Here is a 22,494-nt window from a genome sequence, read left to right as displayed (position 1 = left end):
TGATCACAATGCCACAAATATAGAATACATCACATACATTCAGCAACAGAAAGATTCACATTAAGCAGAAAGGAAGGAGGAAGGGGATTTATCGACATAAAAAACCTACATTATGGACAGATATGAATATAATAGAGGGAAACATTCCACGTGGGAAAAATATATCTAAAAAGAAAGATGATGAAACTTACCAACAAAAGCGCTGGCAGGTCGATAGACACACAAACAAACACAAACATACACACAAAAAAAAAAAAAACAAACATACACACAAAAAAAAAAAAACACAAACATACACACGTTTGTGTTTGTTTGTGTGTCTATCGACCTGCCAGCGCTTTTGTTGGTAAGTTTCATCATCTTTCTTTTTAGCTACATTATGGACAGGTAGACAATTTAAGAAAATTCTTTCTAGAACGAGCAGAAACTAGTAAAATACACAAAGCAATCACGAATATAAATACATTGGCTACACCACTGCAATTTCATAACCACTTCTACAACCCTCTAGATCACATAACATCAACAGATCTGAAGAAAGTAAATTGGAAAAATAAAACACTACATGGCAAGCACCCGTATATACAGTGAGACGGAAGGATTCATGATTGCAATACAGGATCAAACAATAAACACCAGATATTACAGCAAGCATATTATTAAAGATCCCAATACCACAACAGATAAATGCAGACTTTGCAAACAACAAATAGAAACAGTAGATCACATCACAAGCAGATGTACAATACTAGCAAATACAGAATACCCCAGAAGACATGACAATGTAGCAAAAATAATTCACCAACAGCTTGCCTTACAACATAAACTTATAAAACAACACGTTCCCACATACAAGTATGCGCCACAAAATGTACTGGAGAATGATGAATACAAATTATACTGGAACAGAACCATTATAACAGATAAAACAACACCACATAACAAACCTGACATCATACTCACCAATAAAAAGAAGAAATTAACACAACTAATTGAAATATCCATATCCAATACAACAAATATATATATTAAAAAAAAAACAGGAGAAAAAATTGAAAAATACATCCAACTAGCTGAGGAAGTCAAGGACATGTGGCATCAGGATAAAGTTGACATTATACCAATTATACTATCAACTACAGGAGTCATACCACACAATATCCACCAGTACATCAATGCAATACAGCTACATCCAAACTTTATATATACAACTACAGAAATCCGTAATTATTGATACATGTTCAATCACCCGAAAGTTCCTAAATCCAATATAACATATACCGTACAGTTAAAAGGAAGTCACGCTTGATCAAGGTCCGCGTCACTTTCCATTTTTAACCAGACATAACGTCTGAGAAAGGAAAGAAGATAATAATAATAATTATAATAATAATAATTATTATTATTATTATTATTATTATTATTATTGTAACAATGATGATAGTGGCAGATAAAAGAAGAATTTATGGATGTACAAAATAGATGTTTTCTGGTATAGTGAGTTCTGAAGAAAGGAAATTTAAGGAGACAGCACCTACTAAGAATACTGGGAAATGAGGAAGATCTGTCCCAGATGTCCTGAACAACTGTATCTGCTGGGTACAAGTGTCATAGAGTGTTAACGGCACTCAGGGATTCGGATCAGATGACGAATTTAGCAGCCGCAACATGTCTCACCTACTTCAGTGCCCCCAAACTCCTGTAATACCCTGCATTGAAAGCAGTGAAGTCTTGATGTAATTGGAACTTTAGGATACAATCAGAGAAAACAGCAGGGCAACCAACAGGTTCCCTGTTTAAATCCAGTCATGAATACAGCTGTATAGTTGTGGTGCTCATTTAAAATGTAAAAGAATATATTAAAAACTGAAGCAGAAGTACAGCTCCTTCTGTACCCCACTAAACCTAAAGTTGCTCTGGGTCTCTGCAGTAACTAGGGTGACCATTGGGTAAAACCCTTTTCTTGGATTTGTACTTGCCCACCATCACACATCCTAAACGGTCTTGTTGCTCGTGCACAATTAGAGAAAAGGTGTTCCGTAGCTGGATGAGCAATATATACTTGACGCACCATGAGCGGCTAGTGTTGGATGGTGAGTGGTGGTTCCTTAGCCTCAGCTCAGACACTGGGTGTGGGGTTGGTCCTGTAAGCACCAATGGTCAGCCTCTTACCCTGATTGTGGATAGTGTCAATGATCTTCAGGTAAGAAGGTCTTGCTGATCCGTACACTGTGCAGCCGTAGTCTAACTGTGACTACACCAAAGCCCTATGAGACTAGAGGAGACACACATCCTGTTTGCTCTCCAAGATATCCTTCTAGATCCAGGTCGATGGCACGGTGGGCCCACTCGTACAGTGTCCACTCATTCCAGGACACTTTTTCACAGTTCAAATAGAGCCAGCTTGCAGAAGAGTGTCGTGTTAGCTCTACTGATCATCCATTTTGGTGTCTGCCTTTCAAGGATTGCTCCATCTGGTACGTGAATCTATAGTAGGAAGCAGTCACTGAGCATTATGTGTGAGGAGTGAAAGAGAGGCCTGAGGCTGACCCTGTATCAGTGCAAAAATGAGTGAAATTGTTCGTGCTGGGGATGCACAGCTCCTGAGACATCACGAGGCTCTCTAAAACTTGACCCTAAGAAAAGTAGAGTGTGAGTCACATAATACAATTTGGGTATTGAAGTCTCCCAGTAGGAGAAAATAATGGTTGGGAGAATTGTTCTGTAAGATCTACACAGAGTAGATGGTGGTCTTTGGGCCCACATGAATTTCAACAGCAACTGTAGGCAGGTCAATAACCAGGGATAAGGCAGAAGAGTGGTGTGTGTTATTAACAAACACAGCCACCCTTCCCTTGGCCATTTCCCCGGTCAGTTCATCCGTGTGGTGGCGGGTACAACTCTGTAAACACAAGCACAGGGAACATTCTTCTGGTAAGAGTTTCACTTCCTCCACGTTTGGTTCAAATGGCTCTGAGCACTATGGGACTTAACTGCTGAGGTCGTCAGTCCCCTAGAACTTAGAACTACTTAAACCTAACTAACTTAAGAACATCACACACATCCATGCCCAAGGCAGGATTTGAACCTGCGACTGTAGCGGTCGTGCGGTTCCAGACTGTAGCGCCTAGAACCGTTCGGCCACTCTGGCCGGCCCTCCATGTTTGTCCTGAATCCAGTGATTTTCCACTTTAGTGAGGGACTCATTTGCCAGTGACTTCTTCTTTCACCCTGTCTTTCTGCCATGGTGGGGATCCTGCAACAGATGAAGGCTTATTCTGGGGGTTAGATGGTTGCCCCAGAGAGATTTCATATTCCATTGTGTCTGAAGCCAAATTATAAGAGCCGTGAGACAGAATGAGGTCTACACGGTCTGACAGTTTACAACTTGTGTTATTCTGCAGGTAATTGTTTGGCAGGCGTGGCTTCTTAGGATTGAGAGTGGTTGTGGCTGTGCTGACTTGTTTACTGGAGTCAGCCTTTTGAGATGCTGGAAGCTAAACAATCTGATTTTCTCGGGTGGGGTGGGGTTGGGGGGGGGGGGGGGGGGGTGGAGGGAGCGTCACAACTGCATTGGTGAGGGCAAGTAGTTGCACTGATACTAGCAAACTCCAGTTATGTAGAGACCTTAGCTTTCAGAGTAGTCTTTTTAAGAGATGAAGTAGAGAAAGTGGGAGGCTGCATGGCCATACAGTATACAATTGTTTTTAGCTCCTGCATCTCGCTCTCTCTTCCCCCCCCCCCCTCCCCCCGCCGCCGAAGACAAATGCCGCAGTCTCTACTCCAGGCAGGGTGATCTGCAGAACAATTTACGCACTTCAGACAAATGAGCAAACGACTTCTTTGTGGGTGGCCTTACACTTTTGCCACAAGTGGCTTCACCCCTACATGCTAGAGTGGTTCACCCTAAGAGCATTAGATTGGACATTTAAGTGAAAGAAAGCTATGCTGATATGCTCTGGAAGTGTTGTGTTACTGAAGGTAAGAACAAATGAATCTCATTTCATCAGTTCCCGATTTTATTACATGATCCAGTCACGTTAATGTGACCACCACATATCGTCAGTGTCAGTGCACAATAACCACTCATAGACGGCAGGTGGCAGCACTAGCAGTGGAGGGTACAGAAGGTGTGTCTGGGGATACAAAAAAAGGTGCAAATAGGAGTGATTTATCTGAGGTCCAAATGGAAGCATTTCTGAATTGCTAAATTTGTAAACTGTTCGGAATCTGCCATAGTTAAAGTATTCTGTACATGGCAAAATAGCAATATTCAAAACCAGTGCCAAGGCAACTGGGGTGCACACAAGGCCATAGATGACAGGGGTAAATGATGGCTGTGGAAGTATGTACAGGTGAATAAACAAGTAACTGTTGAGCAGCTGACCACACAGTTGAAGGAAGGAGCTACCAACAGTGTCTCATCAACAATATTCCTGCACCCATGCTGACTGGGGTTCATTGACAATGAAGGCTGGAATTTGCACTCCAGTACTACAGCTGGATGTCCACTGATTGGCGACAGATGGCCTTTTCAGATGAATCGTGTTTTATGCTCAAATGGACAATGGATCATCAGAAGGGTCCAGGCTGGAACAGGTAGTCTTGTGGTCAAGGGGATGTTTTCAGGGCATTGCATGGGTGATCTCATTATTCTACAAGGCACTGTATCAACACAAGTATGCATTTATCTTTGAGGACTGTTTCCACCCCTGTATGCAGTTTGTTTTTCCTTGGCATAATGGCGTCTGCCAACAGGACAATGCAACATGTCACAAAGGTTACAGCATATGCGTATGGCTCCAGGAGCACCACGATGACTTTACCGTACTCCACTAGCCACCAAACTCCCTGTATTGAAACCCAATTGAGAATCTGTGGGACCACTTCAGTTGCTTTGTTTGCACCATGGACCTTCAGTCAGCTCTGGAGATGGCATGGCTCCACGTCCCTGTATGTACCGTCCACAACCACATTGACTCTCTTCCTGCGTATCTCACAGTGGTCCACACTGCAAAAGGTAGTTGTTCAGACTTTTGAACATTGCATGAAGCAACATTTTTGCAATAGTTCAATGTGTTGTCTAGCTCTGTTTCAGTTGCATATTCCCCAAGGCATTTAGCCATCTGGAGGTTAATTGCTTGTTGATTACTAGAAGGTTCAATCAACTGTGTTCCATTTCATAACCACTTTATGGATTTTAAAGTGCAGCATTGTCTTCTAAAGCCTTTTGAAAGCAAAAAGGTGAAACTTTTTCAAACATACCCTTTTTTCTTTTAACTATTAAAAACACATTGTACCTAGCAGTGTATGTTCTATTACTATGAACAGAAGTACTTGGAAGAATCCTTTTGTCAGGCTACCCAAGCTCTCGTGTTAGGCTGGGTACTGATGCCCACCATGGTACACCCACTCTGCTAGTACTTGGTAAGTTGAAGTTCATGGATTCCATCTCAGTCCCACAAGCTGCTAGGGAAATAAGGGTCTGTCCAAGTACAGCCCACCATTCGTGGGTAAGCCTTATACAACTAACATGCAGCAGATTCTCCAGAGGTTGACCACTAACAACTGTTTTGCCACCACAACCACACATCGCATTGGAGTGCAGCACGTTTTGCAGTTGATGATTTCTACCATTCTCGCATTAAGCCGAAATTCACACTTCCTGTGACATATAACATTCCACTGTCCGCCCACAGTAGCTGAGTGGTCAATGTGACAGCATGTCAATCCTGAGGGCCTGTGTTCGATTCCCGGCTGGGTTGGAGATTTTCTCGGCTCGGGGACTGGGTGTTGTGCTGTCCTAATCATCATCATTTCATCCCCTTCGATGCGCAAGTCACCGAAGTGGCGTCAAATCGAAAGGCTTGCACCAGCTGAACGGTCTACCCGATGGGAGGCCCTAGTCACATTACATTTACATTTCTTTTATAACATTCCACTGCCATGTTGCACAGTAGTCGCTGAAGCATGCCCAGAGCTTTAGTTACAAAGGATTGGTGATGCTCATCAGTCAGCAGCTCGAGAAATTCAGATTCACCAGACAAATGCTGAATTCCCAGAAGCTGTTCACCATTTCCAATGACTTAGAAAAAATGTGTGGCTTTATGGACACTAGCTTCCAGTTTTGGTCATAATTTTGGTTTCTGCTTATCTCATTGCAAATAATTATTTCCTAATCATCATTAAGGCCTTTTAGGTACATTATTTTAATCTCTTTCTCATATTCCCCACCTGACCTTAAAATTCACCCCTAGTTGGTAGCCTTGATAGAGCATCAGCAGTTAAGTTTCCCTATCCCTTTATGTATTTAGTTGTATAATTAAATTGTTAGAGAAATAATACCCTCCCTGTTATTTTGCTGTGATACAGTTTATGTTAATGAAAGTTCCAAAGTTTGTAGTTAAAATAAGCTCTTTCTCTTGGCCCAAGAAATAATTCTTAAATACATGAACATGGTTGTTGTGGTAGCCCAGGTTTTATGGTGTGAGGAGGCATAAAACTGACCTGCAAATGTCTGAACACACTACACTCACTGGTAAACATTATTTTGACACTATACTCCTTCCCCATGTGTATCTTTCCACGAGTGCACTCATCTCTGACTTTATTTTTATGGATGACAATGCGCAACAGCATCAAAGAGCTCAAGTAGAGGATCTCTTGGAACAAGAGGATATTTGTGTATTTTGTCCAGTTACCTTCTGTACTATACTTAGCAGTTCTTTCTACATATGTTCCAAGTTTCATCGAGCTACATTACTTGGCAGTGACACATAATGGGAAAATTACTTTTCACCTTATATTTTTGCACCCCAGAGTGTTTCATGCTGCAAATTGATGAACTACCAGTGGGATGGTTGTCAGTTTCTCTGCACATTTCTCCTGTTGTCTTGTGGTCTATTATCCCCCTACTGTAATGTACCTCTATTTTCAAATTCTCTTTTTTTTCATTCCAGTTAAAATGTCCTTCCTATTGCCACTCCTCCCCATCCCTGCCATGGGACAGAAATGGTGTGTTCTGTCTGTCTCGAGTGTTAGCCATGTTGAAGTGTGAGAATATGTTCGAAATGTTTGTGAATCGTGTAACTGAGGCAGGTATTTACCCAGTCAGATGTTGGAAACAGCCTAAAAACCACTTCCCGGCTAGCTGACACACCAGCTCTCATCACTCATCTGCCAGATCGATTCGATGCTCCCTGAAATCTGAAATCAGCATGCTAATGTGCATGGCTCTTTAGGCAAGATGCTTCTGCTACTTTACTATTTTGGTACTGATTGCAGAAATCTGATTGCTGGTTTCACAGTTTAATCTTTCAACTTTTTCTTCTAAACTTTGCTTTGTTCAAAGAATTTCTGTTTTCTGATTTTAATTTTAATATTGACAACATTATTAATTATTTCAAAATTATTTGCAGCTTTCTCTGTTTCTTTTGACCGAGTTCATTCTACATCCCACTGCTGAATTTTAATTTATTAAGATTCCTGTTTTTATTTCACAACTGTACGGTTGTTTCTGCAATTTTACTACCAAACTCGCACTTTATCTTGCTTTTTGAGCCCTTGATTTTATTTTACTTAATCTTTGTTTGTTTTAGAACTGATTTCGTCAATTTTATTATTATTATTTCACACACTCTGGCTACTTACTTGGTCTTGTGATTGTTTCAATTCACCCATTTCAATAGCTAATACTTTCAAAATGTGGGTGAACATAACATTCCCTGCCAAAAATGAACTCCCAAAGCTTGGATTTGAATTATCCCCTACACTCATGTTTGTTACCAGTTCTACTTTAATCATATTCACACATCGTTCCATTTCAATTAACAAATAATAATTTCACACACAATTTTTTTTTACTACTGTCACTGTTCAGAAGAAACAAATAAATAAAAACTGCGCTTACTTTTTCTGTGGTTAAAGTCCCCAGACCAATCCAGTTGTTACACTTAAATCCACTCCAGGCATTTACTCCTTTTTTCCTTAAATCAGGCCACTCACAATCAGGTCCAATACAGTATGTCCAGCCATTCTAATCTTATTTACTTTTGTTTCCAATAAAAAATTCATTTTTAATAACTTTTTGTTAAAACACTTGTCATTTGAAATGAACAATTTTCATTGGACTGTCAATCACACATTTCAATAAACCTAGCCACAAACACCATTTGTAACTGCCCAAACTACCAGTATGGCAGTTAAAAAAATATAGTTTATTATTTTGTATGTTGCTTCTCTATAATAAGTAGAATGACAAATTTTATAATAGTGGTAGCTGCATGTTACTAAAATAGAGAAAAATACTCGTCTTGCATATCTGTTGACACATCATCAGTGGGGGTTGTAATCTCTTTGTAGCAGCATCCGTCAATCTGAATTTTTAATTTGTAGAGCTTACAGACAACATTCACAATAACTGACAAATACACAATTTTCAGCTTGTACAGAAGTTTAATGAAAATATCTGACATTACACTGTATTACTCTATAAAAATAAACTGAAAACATACATATCCAGCACTGACCAACATTCTCTTAACACTCCCCCATTAGGCACAGCTTCTGTCTTCTATGCATGTGAGATGGCAAATGAAAAGGGAGCTCTTTTCAGAGAAGTAAAATTTTCAGTACAAATAAAATATCCATTTTCATTTTTTTGTATATTATTACAATTTACTTCATTCTGTATATGCTCATATCAATTTCGAAGTGGTTTGACTCCAACAGGAGTCAATAATATCATTAAAAGCAATCAATGTCAGTCTCCTGAAAATGAACCTCTTGTCATCATGGGGACATAACATTGGCATGACAAGAAGCCCATTTTTCAAACTCTCACAGCTGTGTGTGCAATGCTTTACAAAATAGCATTTCCTAAATTTTAGAGACATTTAGGTACTCCGAATAGTTTTATGCAAAAGTAGTACATTTTGTAATTAGAATGGTGCCAATCAATACAAGTGATCCCTTTTTATTTTAGATTTATAAATGCATATAGATGTTGCCAATTTGCACTTAGTCATAACATAGAATAAAAGATACCAGTACTTTCTTAAAAGAAAGCAACACAGCATTTACTAATTTCTCTCAATTTGGGGCCAGTTTACTTGGTTGGAGGTTGGGTTGTTTGGGGGAGGAGACCAAATAGCGAGGTCATCGGTCTCATTGGATTTGGGAAGGAAGTCGGCAGTGCCGTTTCAAAGGAACCACCCTGGCATTCGCCTGAAGTGATTTACGGAAATCACGGAAAATCTAAAACAGGATGGCCGTACATGGGTTTGAACCATCGTCCTCCCAAATGTGAGTGCAGTCTACTAACTGCTGTACCACCTCGCTCGGTCCAGTTTACTTGGTTTTAATTTTATGTGCACTGCAATGTGCTATAGAACTGTAGGGGTTAACCACATAATGTTAACTTAAAAAAACTGCGCATATGACAAAGGACATTTTAAGGGTAATATATATGCAGAATTTGTATCTTAAATGTGTCCAGTTAAACAATGGCAATAAAGCAAATCTTTAAAATGAATTACCTTGAAACATCTTTCCATCACAAGTAACCTACCTGCCATAAATAAAAATCTATTTTTGTTTCAAATTGGTCAGAATTCAATGCTGAATGTTAAAATTACAATAACTCAAAATCCAAAATTTTTGGCTTGTATGACAATGAAATTGTACAGATTCTCTATTGAAATGGTTACATAATTAAACTTATGATTAAAATTAATGAGTTTAAAAAATTTTAGGTATGCCAAAACGTTTTAGAAAAATGCGGAAAATGTTCGATATAAGTAGGATTTTGATAGGTGTACCTTTTCAACACACAAATTAACAGTGTATGTTGTGTCAACAACTGCATTTCATTAATCATAAATTATATTTTAATTATATAATGACTATGATAACAACAATTTTTTTTACAGAAGCTTGTTTAATTATTTAACACTTTACGATAGTTGTTTTCAAGATATGTTATTATACAGAACCACTTTTATGTCAACTTAACAAAAAGAAGAATTTGTGTTCCAAATTTAAAGTAATGAAATGCTTTTACATTCTTACAGCATTAAATAATGAATAACAAAATGTAACAGCAGTTCTGGGACATTTCCATTCTCACAATCTGGTATTGACAACTTCACTAAATGTAGAAGACTGAGTGCTACACTAGCCCGATACGTTACAATACCAATGTTCAGTATGCGTAGGGATTTCTAAAACACTACGTATCAATCATGTTGTGGGAACATTGTGAGCTTTGAGAGGTCGAAACCTCTCTGAAACCCCAAGGAGACGATCTTTGGAAGAAAGTGGCAGTGCATTCTTGATGTTGTAAGTGTGCAGAAGCTCTGTAAATTTGCTCTGTGATAATAAAATGATTCATGTACAACAGTATCATATATCATATGGTTATGGTTCTAGTCTGCCTTACTACCCTACCTCTCAACTTTCGGATTTTTTCCATTAATACTGACAGTTAAAGAAGCCCTAAAGAGAGTGCACAGAATAGTAAGAGGACAGGATCATTGTATAGAAAATGGTATGAAAAAACACAATGACTGATTCAGAACATTGTAGATATCAGCTACAAATTCACAAAGAATGTGAACTCACTGAGAAAATACATTAACCTATTTGGTGGTTTTTTGCTTCTCTTAACTAATATATCCTGTGATGATTTTCCCAATACAATTCCGATCCCAAATACAATACTACTTTTATATTTTATAACCACTGTCTTTTTCAGTTTCACATTTAAATTAAAACTGTTTAGCTTTTCAACAGAAACTGGCATAACTCTCCTTTCGGTAGTAATTCTTTCCATTAATTCTACTTTTATAATTCATGATTACCTATTTTCTCATTAGAATCAAATATTTCAAACAAGTTACTACATGACAACAAAAGTCATTGCAGTTCATTTTAAACTGTTTAAAAAATTCATTAACATATTTCTCCCACGGGTCAAGCAAAAATTGTGTACAAAATTTAAATAGTCTCTCCCAAAACAGATTCTTCACATACCATAGAATTAAAATAACTTTCTGCTCTTAATGTAAAGATTTCTGCTTCTATTTTTCAGGATTAGGTGACAAATGAGATATACTAATGGCTGACCCTTTCTTTTACTGAATCATTAGCTCAGTCAAATCATTCTTACATTCCTCCAAAGTTGTGAAAGCCAAACCTGAAATAGCTGCTCCTTCTGACTGTTTAGATTGTTCTTAGCTATTCAGTGCTAGCATCTGAAATTTGTTTTGCACTTCTACAGCTTCCCTTTTACCAGACGCTTTAATTTGCTTTAGATCCATATTTCCTTCATTAAACTGTTCATTTAGCTACTTCATTTCAAACTAAATCACATTGTCTAATCATCTCAGAATGTAATTCAGTATAGTTGTCTCAATACCAATATTTTTATGATTTTTAGTTTTTCCTGTGTGACTCAGGAATATATTTAGCTAACATTGTAGATTATTGGTCTGTCTTCTCATTAGCTGTATCTAGGGTTGACTGATTTGAGAGAAGGGACCAGACAGCAAGGTCATCGGTCCCTTCGGATTATGGTAGGACAGGGAAGGAAGTCAGCCATGCCCTGTCAAAGGAACCATCCCAGCATTTGCCTGAAGTAATCTAGGGAAGTCATGGAAAACCCAAATCAGGATGGCTGGATATGGGTTTGAACTGTCATCCTCCCGAATGCGAGTCCAGTGTGCTAACCACTGCATCACCTTGCTCGCACTGTATCTAATTTGACATTTGGGTCAGTAGTTAACTCTCCTACATTAGCATTCGTCTCAGGAATGTTAACTATGATTTCTCATATCTCTCTTTCCAGATCAGTATCTACTGCTCCATTTTAATATTTAATCATTCAAATCTCACCTCTGAATCTGCCATGAGTTATTTGCTAAAGTTTTTCAAAATGTCATCCAAATGCCCTTCCATATTTTGAGTTATTATTGCCATACAATCCAAATAATGTTTTCTACACAACACTTATTCATGCCAGTACTGTCACTTGCCATAGAAATCCACAACTTAGTTCAAACTCAATTCTCTTTCACCATTATAATATCACACAAGATAATAAATAAATTTAAAAAAATTAAAAAAAAATAGTCTGATGTTTACATTGCATACCCGACTTTGTTGTGCAACACACTGCATCCTGAAATGGACTGTACTGTGCTGTTGTAACTCATGGTGCAGCCATGAAGCAGTTGCACAACTGTGTCTCTGGAGCTGGAAATCACCGAGTAGTCACTGGTCGCCCACTGAAATCAGTCTCTGTTTATCAAAGCAGTTGTCTGTCTCTCTTTTGTTCCATTGTCTTTCTTAAAAAAATGTTGTTTGTTAATTACACACCTCTGATTGTAATTTATTATCACAAAATTTCTTTGTGATAACTGTCTAGCACTTTGGTTAACAGGCCCAATTTCTTTCTTCAATCTCTTATTTGTTTGTTGGTATTAGCAACAGAACGTTTTATAGGTCTTCACAAAAAAACCATTTATTCTAGTTATATGCTTCCTCCCAGCACTTTCTTATCAATTTTGTTTAATATTCTTGACTTCCATCACTATTTATAGTCCTTGTGAAGTTTAAGTTTTTGCTTCACCTCCAGAAATAGTTATCACTTAATCTATATCCCTCACTGGGGCACTATAAATGAGATGTAATGTTCAGTGTGTTAATGATCTTCTCTACCTTTATTTGGGACCATTATGCTCTTGAATTCTTCAAGAATTTCTTTCCTGATTATGATTGCTTTAAGTCTTAGAATTGCTATACCACATTTCTACAAAATGACTTGCATATTCTCTTCATCCATGTACACATTAATCAGATTATATTAACACCTTCTTGTTTCAGTATCCAGAACATTGTTATGCCATAGGGTAATATCGCTGGCAGACTTAAAAAATTCGTTCAGGTTCTACCTGTAAGCCAAACCACTTGGGTCAATGACCAGTAGACTGACAGCTACGGGGAAATGCTGAGCAAGTTGTGGAAAACACTGAAGCTATCACAGTACAGGGGAGTAACAGAGCACCTGGAAAGAGCCACTTCTGCTGCCAACCTGCAAGCCGTTCCACGCCACAACGCACTGTACCTCACCTCACGGAAGCCGACAGCACCAGGCAGCAGTCATCACACAGCGACAGTCTCAACAAAGCTAAATGTTGACAGCAGATGCATTAATTTCTCAATTTTCTATCTCACAGCCAGTCTAGCTATGGAGTCCGAATTTAGCAAGATGGTGATAAAGAAGTCAGGTAGTGACGTTGAGTCTAAAGGGAGTGGGAGAGAGCCTCAGAGCCCACACAGACAGGGAGAAGAAGCAGAAGCTGGTGTAGTGGCTATACTTGGATCATTAATGAGTCAAATGGGGGAGTTCAGAACTGAATTAAAAACTGATAGGGGGGATTTCAAGATTGAATTAAAAACTGATATGGGGGGTATCAAAAGTTCTTTGGGGGCCAAAATCAGAAAGTTAAATGATCAATTTGGGGATTTATCAGAAAAAATTGAGGAGGTAGAAGGAAATTCGAATGCTCAGATTGATTCAGTTGCTGTAGAATTAAGGGGCAGAATTGATTCAGGCAAGCAGTTTGAGCCATGCGTGACTCGTGTTCCCACCATCATGTATTTTACACCTTGTTTTTTTACGTACTTCCACCTCATTACGTTAATTTAAATTACTACTGTCACTGAGTTGCTGCTTCGCCTGACCGTGACCGACACTATCAGCGCATATCAGTATATCCCCTCTCATAGTATCTTTGTTCGACTGCTATGACTTCCCAGTTGTTGTCGGTTGTAAGCCAGTTCAGGTTGCGAGTTCGGGTCTGCCAGTCAATTGGAACGTGTCTGGAGCGCAGTCCAGACCTGCAAGTCAGGGAGTTGCAATGCGGCACTAGTGCAGTCAGGTTGGAGCAACAGTGAGGTCTGTGTCGACATGGCTCACCCGACCATTGCCGCCACGCATCACTTGAGCCGGGCCACTGTCTTGGTGGATCGACGGTCAGTCGTCCTGCCCGACGACGCATTTTGGCTCACCGATCGTCCGTGAGTTGGCTCTGTGTGTGTGTGTGTGTGTGTGTGTGTGTGTGTGTGTGTGTGTGTGTGTGTGTGTGTCAACTCCCAATTTGTCTTCATGTGTGCTTAGTTACTGTTGTGTATCGTTCAAGTCTTTGTCCAAGTGTTTGTCAGGTTGTGTGTGTAGTTGGACGGCTATTTTAGATGTTCTCAGCATTCTGAGTGGAGTCGCTCGGTTGCTGCGGACCAAGGAAGTTATCTCAGCACAGTGCAGTCGGCTGGGTCTGCTGGTGGTCCCTGCGCAGTGTCGGAGTGTGTGTGGAGCTGTCTCATCGCTACGAGCTTTGTGGTTCACTAACCTAGGACGTCAAAGTTGAGAAGTGGTTTCAACTACCCAAGCCACGTGCATTCATGTTGTGTGGTCCGTTTCGGTGGTTTGCTGTTGGGGAGGTTTTCCTGTGAGCAACACCGAGTGTTTTTATTACTGAAATCTAGGTGCCATGCGGTGCAATTAACTATATTGGTTGACTACAATTCGAGTGCACCAGCGGAATTTTCTGCCTTGTGGCCGTTAGTGTTCTCGTTACCTGCCCTGGTCACTGACGTAAATTCAGGCAGTGTTCCTTTTGTGTGAAGTTAACTATATTACCGTATTTCAAATTCAAGTGTACCAGTGGAATTTTCTGCCTTGTGACTGTTAGTGTTGCGGTTACTTGCCCTGGCCACTAAAATAATTTCTGTGGTGTCACTGCCAGACACCACACTTGCTAGGTGGTAGCCTTTAAATCGGCCGCGGTCCGTTAGTATACGTCGGACCCGCGTGTCGCCACTATCAGTGATTGCAGACCGAGCACCGCCACACAGCAGGTCTGGAGAGACTTCCTAGCACTCGCCCCAGTTGTACAGCCGACTTTGCTAGCGATGGTTCACTGACAAAATACGCTCTCATTTGCCGAGACGATAGTTAGCATAGCCTTCAGCTACATCATTTGCTACGACCTAGCAAGGCGCCATTACCAGTTACTATTGATGCTGTAAAACATGTATCGTCAAGAGCGATGTTCACCAATTATGGATTAAAGTTAAGTATTCCAGCAGCTACGTACGTTTTTTGTTAGTCTCATTTCTTTGACCTGTTCCAGACCTCACGCCAGCCTGCGTGAGCTAAAACGCGTGCCTTTCGGCTTCCTCTCATAGTGGGTTGGCTGTCTTGCCAATCCACAACAATTTCATTCTTTCCTCACCTGTTGTTGCTGTCCAACATGGTGTGTAATTTAGACAGCTAATACATATTTCATTGTGGATTATCACATTTGTAACCTTTTGTGTTTGGGTTCTCATTTACTGATTGGTGGAAAGCAAGTCATTGTGTTGGTTGGTCCGTGACTGTCCCCTGGCTGGGTTACGATGGATCAAGTGTAGTTAGGCTCACCACCTGTCTCACCTCACCTGAATGAACGAGGTCAGACCAACCTCCCTGGAGGCTTCTGAGTGCCGTTTTCTTTACTGTCCCTCTCACCAGTGTTTAATTCTCTGTTAATAATCTATCATCGCCAATGATTTTAAAAAAAAAATTGTTTTTACTGGACTTTATGTATTTTGAATTTTGAAATATCAATTGTGGACCTTAAGTTGCTTAAAACCTCATTCTTGAAATAACCCTTTAAGCAAAAACATTGCAGCCTTCTGCCTTAAAATATTATGGAAATACATTTTAAAATTTAATTGTGGCCCTCAGCCACTTGTATTGCACCTTGCATATGTTTGTTCTATCTACTTTTACCTTGAGGCTTTCCAGCCTAACTGTGATACCATATGTATTTTAATTATTTATTTGCTATTTTAATTGCATTTTTATTTTGTTGACTTTTAAGATTTCTTGTTTGGAAGCCCTCAGCTGTGAAATAATTGTCTTTTTTAAACTCGTAGTTCTAAAGGTTCGACTATGTGCCGATTTGGTTTAAAGGTGTTATTAAATTACAATTTGAGTGAACCTGACCGACACCTTATTTGGCCCTTTCCACGATCCTAATCACCTGTTCTGCCCTGCAGGTTTAGCGGGTGTTTCACAGTTGTGTGACACAAGGAGAGACGAGACAAGGCTGGCTATGATTGATGTGGATCAGAAGATTGTGGCTAGTTGTTATAAAAACAGAACTTCATTAATAGTTCAACTGTCAGGGACAGCTAGCGATCTATGGAAGGAAATTGAAAATGTGGCTGCTGTTACTTTAAAGAATAGTGTAGAAGTTGACAAAGTTAACAGTAGATTAAGTAATGTAGTAATGGAAGTATGGGCTGGCCTATGGTACAAGTACCCAGTGGGAAGACTTTCAGGGGAAAGCAAGTACAATGCTATAAATTTTCTGGCAGCATGCAAGGATTGTTTTATTCATGGTACGAGTGACAACAGCAAAATAAACTGGTAAAAAGATTGTTGGAGTGCTCTGCTTAGGCATGGACAAATAAATGTAGTGAACAATTTAAATCATATAGTGTATCTGGACAGATGTTTCTAAATAGGTACTGTAGCCAAGCAAAACAATGCGGATTACAGAATTATTTTTTGAATGGGCCAGTTTACAGAGGAGGTAGGCAAACTACGAGAGAATTTTATCAGGAGGAATTAAGAAGGTTGGTACATTTGGATAGGCCACTGGGAATTCTGAGTGAGATTTCTATTCTAAGGAGAAGGTTACCCGAAAATGTATAGTGGGAATTGATACATTGCCCAACAGATTTTACAGAAAATTTCTTGGATTTTATTGAGAGGATGGATCAGGCAATGTGCTATAAGCCAAATTCAGGGTATAATAATTCAGGGAATAATCAGAAGAATAATGGAGACGAAGAAATTGTGTGAGTTGGGGTAATAACCACCATAATTCAAGCAGGGAAGGGAATCTGAATGGTAATTGGAGAGAAAATAGAGACAGAACTCAAAATGAAACTAGGAGGAATAACAGGGAAATATTTAATGATGATGTCAGCTACCAGAGAGGTGCATGGGGAAATAGAAACAGGAGCGATCAAAGGCCAATGCAGGAACAGAGAGATGGGAGACGAGAAATTAGTGCAAGGGGACCACAGGGACAAAATTCTTTAAACTGAGATTTGTTCCAAACAAGGTCCAATTTTGGACAATGAATCATGCAGGAAATAGGACCATGAGATGGAAAAATATTTGTGGGAGAAATAATGGTGGATCTTTTAAGAGTTTTAGGCAAAGGCAGTGGAACAAGGGAAGAGAAAGTATGGAATAAGAATTATAGGCAAACTAACAGGGGGTTTGTTGCTCATGATAAAAATAAACAAATGAGGGAAGAAAGGATTTGTGGAATGAAGGCAATTATGGGTAATGATGAGATATTTGGAAGTTGGTTTAATCAGGATGATAAGAGGAGGGCTTTTAGAAGTAAAAATAATAACAAAAGTAGTAATCAGGTGGGAGAAATAAATGTTGGGGGTTGGTTAAATAAAAGAGATCAAAATGTGGGGGATAATGATTCAAATAGTATTGGCTTGGCAATTATGCTAAGTAATGAGCATTTATCAGCTGTGAATTCCCCGGGAGAAAATGTATGGTGATGTTGAGTGTGTATATGTAAATGACAGCTGAATTAGCAATATGTTGAATGCAATGGAACTTTCATCAGTGGTAAGAGGTATAAATTATATACAGTGCCTGACTCAAATGTTGTTGTAGATGGAGATATAAGGAAGGTATGTGCTCCAGCAATGTGAATGTATTAAAGAGTGAGCAGGCAGTAGATTCTGAATCAGATGTTGTCATGGGTAATGATGTCAATATGTGGCACAAGGCTGCAGAACATGTTAAGTTATGTGGAGGCACTCATTCCAGTAATGATATGGAATGTACCAGTGAGCAGGCCACAGTTCCTGTAACCAATGAATGAGTAGTAGTTGTAGGTGAAGTTTTTAATGTGCAGAATGTAGCTGCAGGTGTTGATATTGTGGTTGAAACTGTGAGGGATTCTGTTGATTCAAGTAAGTTTATGCCTGTTGCTAATGGTATGATCAAAGAAGCTGGGCAGACACATTTTTCCAAGGAAGCATGGGAGAATAAGGCAGAGAATGATTTTGATTCTGATGATTGGATAGCCAGGGCAAAATGGTTTCAGAAGTGGGCACCTGAGAATTGGGAGTTTAGCAAGCATGATTATGCCAGGCAAATCAGGAATTTATGCAGGGAAAGGGAGGTTGTATATATGCTTACGAGGAAATAGTTAATGGGGATAAAGATGATAAATCATTGGATGAAGTATGTGTACTTCTGATTGGAAAAGATGGTATAGGTGATAATAATACTGTGAATAATGATACAAATGTTGAGGATGTTGATGAAATCCAACATTTCATAGTGTATAATGATGATGAGGAGCTAATTAGTCAACAGATGGGGAAAGATGAGTGTGGTTATGATGCTGATGACTGGGTTAATTCTGCAAAGTTGTACCATCAGTTGATACCAGAGACCTGGCAGGAAGAAAAATATAGAGTTGCTAGAAAGCTAGGGGGGTTGAGTGTAGGAAACTCTGGAATTAAACAGACCTTTGATTTAATATTTTCAGGGGATAAGGATACTGACTCTTTTAGTGAAGAGCCAGTGTGCACCATGACTTAAGATTGCATACATGAGATAGAGGAGGAGTTGTTGTCCAAAACAGAATTGAAGCATGATTTTAGCTGATAATAGATATTCGTGTGGCAGGGGTCTGTGGAATTGATTTGGTGGATATTGCAAGTTCTGTGTCTGGGGTGGCATAGAGCTTTTATGATCATATTAAGAACAGGGAAACAGTTGAATTTCCAGTCACAGGGGTGAGATTTAAAAATGCTGCAGGAACTTTCAGTAAACCAGTGAAAAGGAAGCAGTTCTAGATGTAAACATTGGAGGTGAAGTATTGAGTCACTCATTTTTGGTGGTCCCAAATTTAAGTATGAATCTGGTGTTGGGGATTGATTTCCTGAGTAAATATGAGGCGTACATAAATTGTAAGGACCAGATGGTGGAACTGAATAATGTTGAAGGAAGAAAAAGGGTTAAATTCAAAAATGCATTCAATTATGAAGAATTGGTGACTAGTCTGCATATAGCACAGTGCACAATGGATGAGATGGAGGTTGAGAAAGAGATAAGGAGTAAAGCAAATGGTATAAAGTGGATTTCTGAGGATGAGAAGGCAGAATTATATAAACTATTGAGTAAAAACAAGGATGTGTTTTCTGAAAAAAACAGGGAAGGTGACTGATTTTGAGTATTCACTCAGGGTGAACCCATTAAAGTCAGGCCATACTCAATAGCACTGGCAGAGAGAGAGGCAGTTAGAGAAGAACTACAGCTAATGTGAGATTTGGGAATTGTGAAACAGTGCAGGAGTGAATATTGCAACCCAGTAGTAGTAGTCAAGGAGGAGGACAAATTGGTGTGCTTGGTTCTAGATGCTAGGAGGTTGAACAAAATAACTGTAAGGGAAACCGACCACCCTGAGAACATGAATGAATTGATTTTAGGATTCAAAAATGTAAAACTATTAACAACTATGGATTTGATGACTGGGTTTTGGCAGATGCCTTTAACAGTGTGAATAGCAGTGCCACTGGGTTGACCTCATGATGTAATGTGGAATAAAAAGGCAGCCAACCTGATAGCTGAGACACTGAGCTGTCTGCCAGACACATCTATCTCTGAACAAGCGAGACAGGAGCTAATTACTGGACAACTGGCAAAAAGGGCCTTACAGATAAAACATAGGCATGATTTAAGATACAAGTCTACAAAGTGCAAGGTGGGTGACATAGTATTAGTAAAGACAAAGGAACAGTCAAAGGATTTAGATGCTGAGATCAAAAAGGTTTTTTGAATTGTACCATGGCCCATTTGTTGTGGTAAGCTGCCCTCACCCAAATGCTTACATGTTGGAGTATCCTAAGTCACATAAACCATTGGGACTCAGGAATGTAACTGAGCTCCAACTGTACAAACAGCCACTGTAATGGGGTTGAATCCTTTTTTTTAATAGTAAGAATAGGCGTTTACTCAATGGTGCTTATATACTGAGGATAATTTATCATGTGTATGTTAGCGAAGTTCTTCTCCTTCCTGTACACTATTTACATATGTGTTTAGCTTTAAGAGTTTTCTGGATGGCCGTGTGGTTTTCATGTTTATTTTGGTAAAAGTATAGTGGTACCTGATGTTGTGGAACAGCTGGTTGACACAGCTAATGCTCTCATAATGACTAGTGATACAGTCTACAACAGTCATAGTCACTGTACATCACTTATATGTACATGATAGGATGTGAATGTGAGAGAGGGACATTGAGTGGCATTTTTCTTATTGTTTATAATGTTGAATGAAGAAAAAGGGTTAAATTCAAAAATGCATTCAATGATGAAGAATTGGTGACTAGTCTGCATATAGCACAGTGCACAATGGATGGGATGGAGGTTGAGAAAGAGATAAGGAGTAAAGCAAATGGTATAAAGGGGATGAATATTGATTCAATTTTTCATGAGTGGTGACTGTGATTTGGTCACACACCTTTTTTTTTTTTTTTTTTTTTTTTGTGCGTGGGGATGGAGATAGTTTAGCATGGGATTGACTGATGAGAATATGGGATTGAATTGTATACATATAATGTGTTCTTGTATTCAAAATGAAATTTTCACTGTGCAGCAGAGTGTGCACTGATATGAAACTTTTGTTCATTGAAGAAATGTTTATATTTTGGAGATATAAAAAATAAAAACAAATTGTATATGTTTAGGATTACTTAGTTTCAGGGGAATATAGGGTGATTTGTGAATTATGTTGTGCCATGGGGTACTTGTATATTTGATGTTATTCAGTTTGCAGTGCTGTAATTTTCATTCATCATTGAGCAGCACTTCGATTATTGTTTGGGTTAAAACTAGAGACAGGATTGTTGCTGGAACCTAGCATGGAACCCATCATACGACAAATTTTTTAGCACTATTCTGGTCACATATTTTCTTGGTTTCACTTTGGTTAGAGACACCTTGTTTCAATGTTGTACAGTTGCAATGATTTGGGTCGTTTCTGTTGCGATCAAAGAAAAGTCTGTAGGCAGCACGTATTTCTTGGTAATGCTACTATCTGTATGTCTGTGTCAGGTTTCACCCCAAAATTTGACTTTAACTGTATCAAGTCTGGATGCAGAGAGGGTGGGCTTAAATCCGACCAGTTCTCGGTACCCAGACTCCTTTGCTGATAGGAAATTGATGGTGTGAATTTTGTTTGTTCCTGGTAGAATGAGGTTAGCTGACTGGCAGGAGAACTTGAGAAACAGCACCTGAGGTCTGAGCTGCAGCACTGATGCAGGTCAGAGGCACACCACAGAAGACGACAAAAGGTGTAGTGCTTACTGTATGTGCTGCATAATTTCTGCTAAGAAACACAGTCTATTGAAATAATAAGATGGATAAAAAAAAGGACAATATTTAGAGGACTTTAAGAAAACTTGCTGGTCCACCTTTGATTTGTTTGTTTTTTTACCTACAACATTTGGCCAGTCATATCAGCGCCATAGAAATGCTGATGAATAAATGTATTTAGCGTAAGTTAGGGTAGGAAGTGCTGCTGCATAAGATGCTATAGGGACTTGTTCCTTTCAATTTTTCTGCTATCATATGTAGAGTTTACTTTTGTGTATTATCTCATTTCTGAGGGTGCAAATTGGGTTTGGTTAATATGAAAAGCTAAATTATCTAGATGTGCCACAAAAATATATAATAGTTTAAAAGTTATTGTTGTCTTAAAAATTTTCAAATTTATGAAAGTTCAAAAGCTAATATCTCGGCAATTTTTTTGGCCGATTAATATGAACAAAGTGTTTACAGATGCGGCTAGTAGAGCTGCATCGAGCAATCGTAGCCGATTTGACAGAATATGTTCCATTTTTGAATGAGAGGTTGGAATATGGGATTTGACAGAGAGAAACTGTGTTTTTGGTAATAAATAAATTTAAAGAGACAAAACTAGCAGCAGCAGCATTCTAAAGTTTAAAGAGGCAGGTGAGTAATTAAGTGTGTATTTTTATTCGTTTGCCGGCCGTGGTGGCCGAGCGGTTGTAAGCGCTTCAGTCCGGAATCGCGTGACTGCTATGGCCGCAGGTTCGAATCCTGCCTCGGGCATAGATATGTGTGATGTCCTTAGGTTAGTTGGGTTTAAGTAGTTCTAAGTTCTAGGGGACTGATGACCTCAAATTTTAAGTCCCATAGTGCTCAGAGCCATTTGAACCATTTATTTGTTTATTTATATTTAGTATCAAAAATCCGGGAAAAGCAAAATCATGCCACAAGAACCTCATTATTTGTGGAAAAGTGGTGGCAGATACCAAAAAAAATTGACTTTAAACTGTTATTGCCCAGAAAATTTCCAAATTTTTCAATGTATAC

At 39.1% G+C, this 22,494-nt stretch overlaps 1 protein-coding gene across 1 annotated transcript in view; it reads left to right on the top strand.

Moving 5' to 3' along the window:
• The window catches only part of LOC124717018 (zinc finger protein 271-like), an 85,982-nt gene extending 63,740 nt beyond the window's left edge, over positions 1-22,242 (top strand). The window contains exon 7 of the mRNA XM_047243670.1: positions 21,348-22,242. Within this exon, the coding sequence (XP_047099626.1) occupies positions 21,348-21,393 (46 nt within the window). The 3' untranslated portion in view covers positions 21,394-22,242. The remainder of the gene's footprint in view (positions 1-21,347) is intronic.
• Positions 22,243-22,494: the final 252 nt, after the last annotated feature.

The sequence above is a fragment of the Schistocerca piceifrons genome, chromosome 9 (assembly GCF_021461385.2).
Source record: "Schistocerca piceifrons isolate TAMUIC-IGC-003096 chromosome 9, iqSchPice1.1, whole genome shotgun sequence".
Lineage (NCBI taxonomy): Eukaryota > Metazoa > Arthropoda > Insecta > Orthoptera > Acrididae > Schistocerca > Schistocerca piceifrons.
This window is presented reverse-complemented; position numbering and strand designations above follow the sequence as displayed.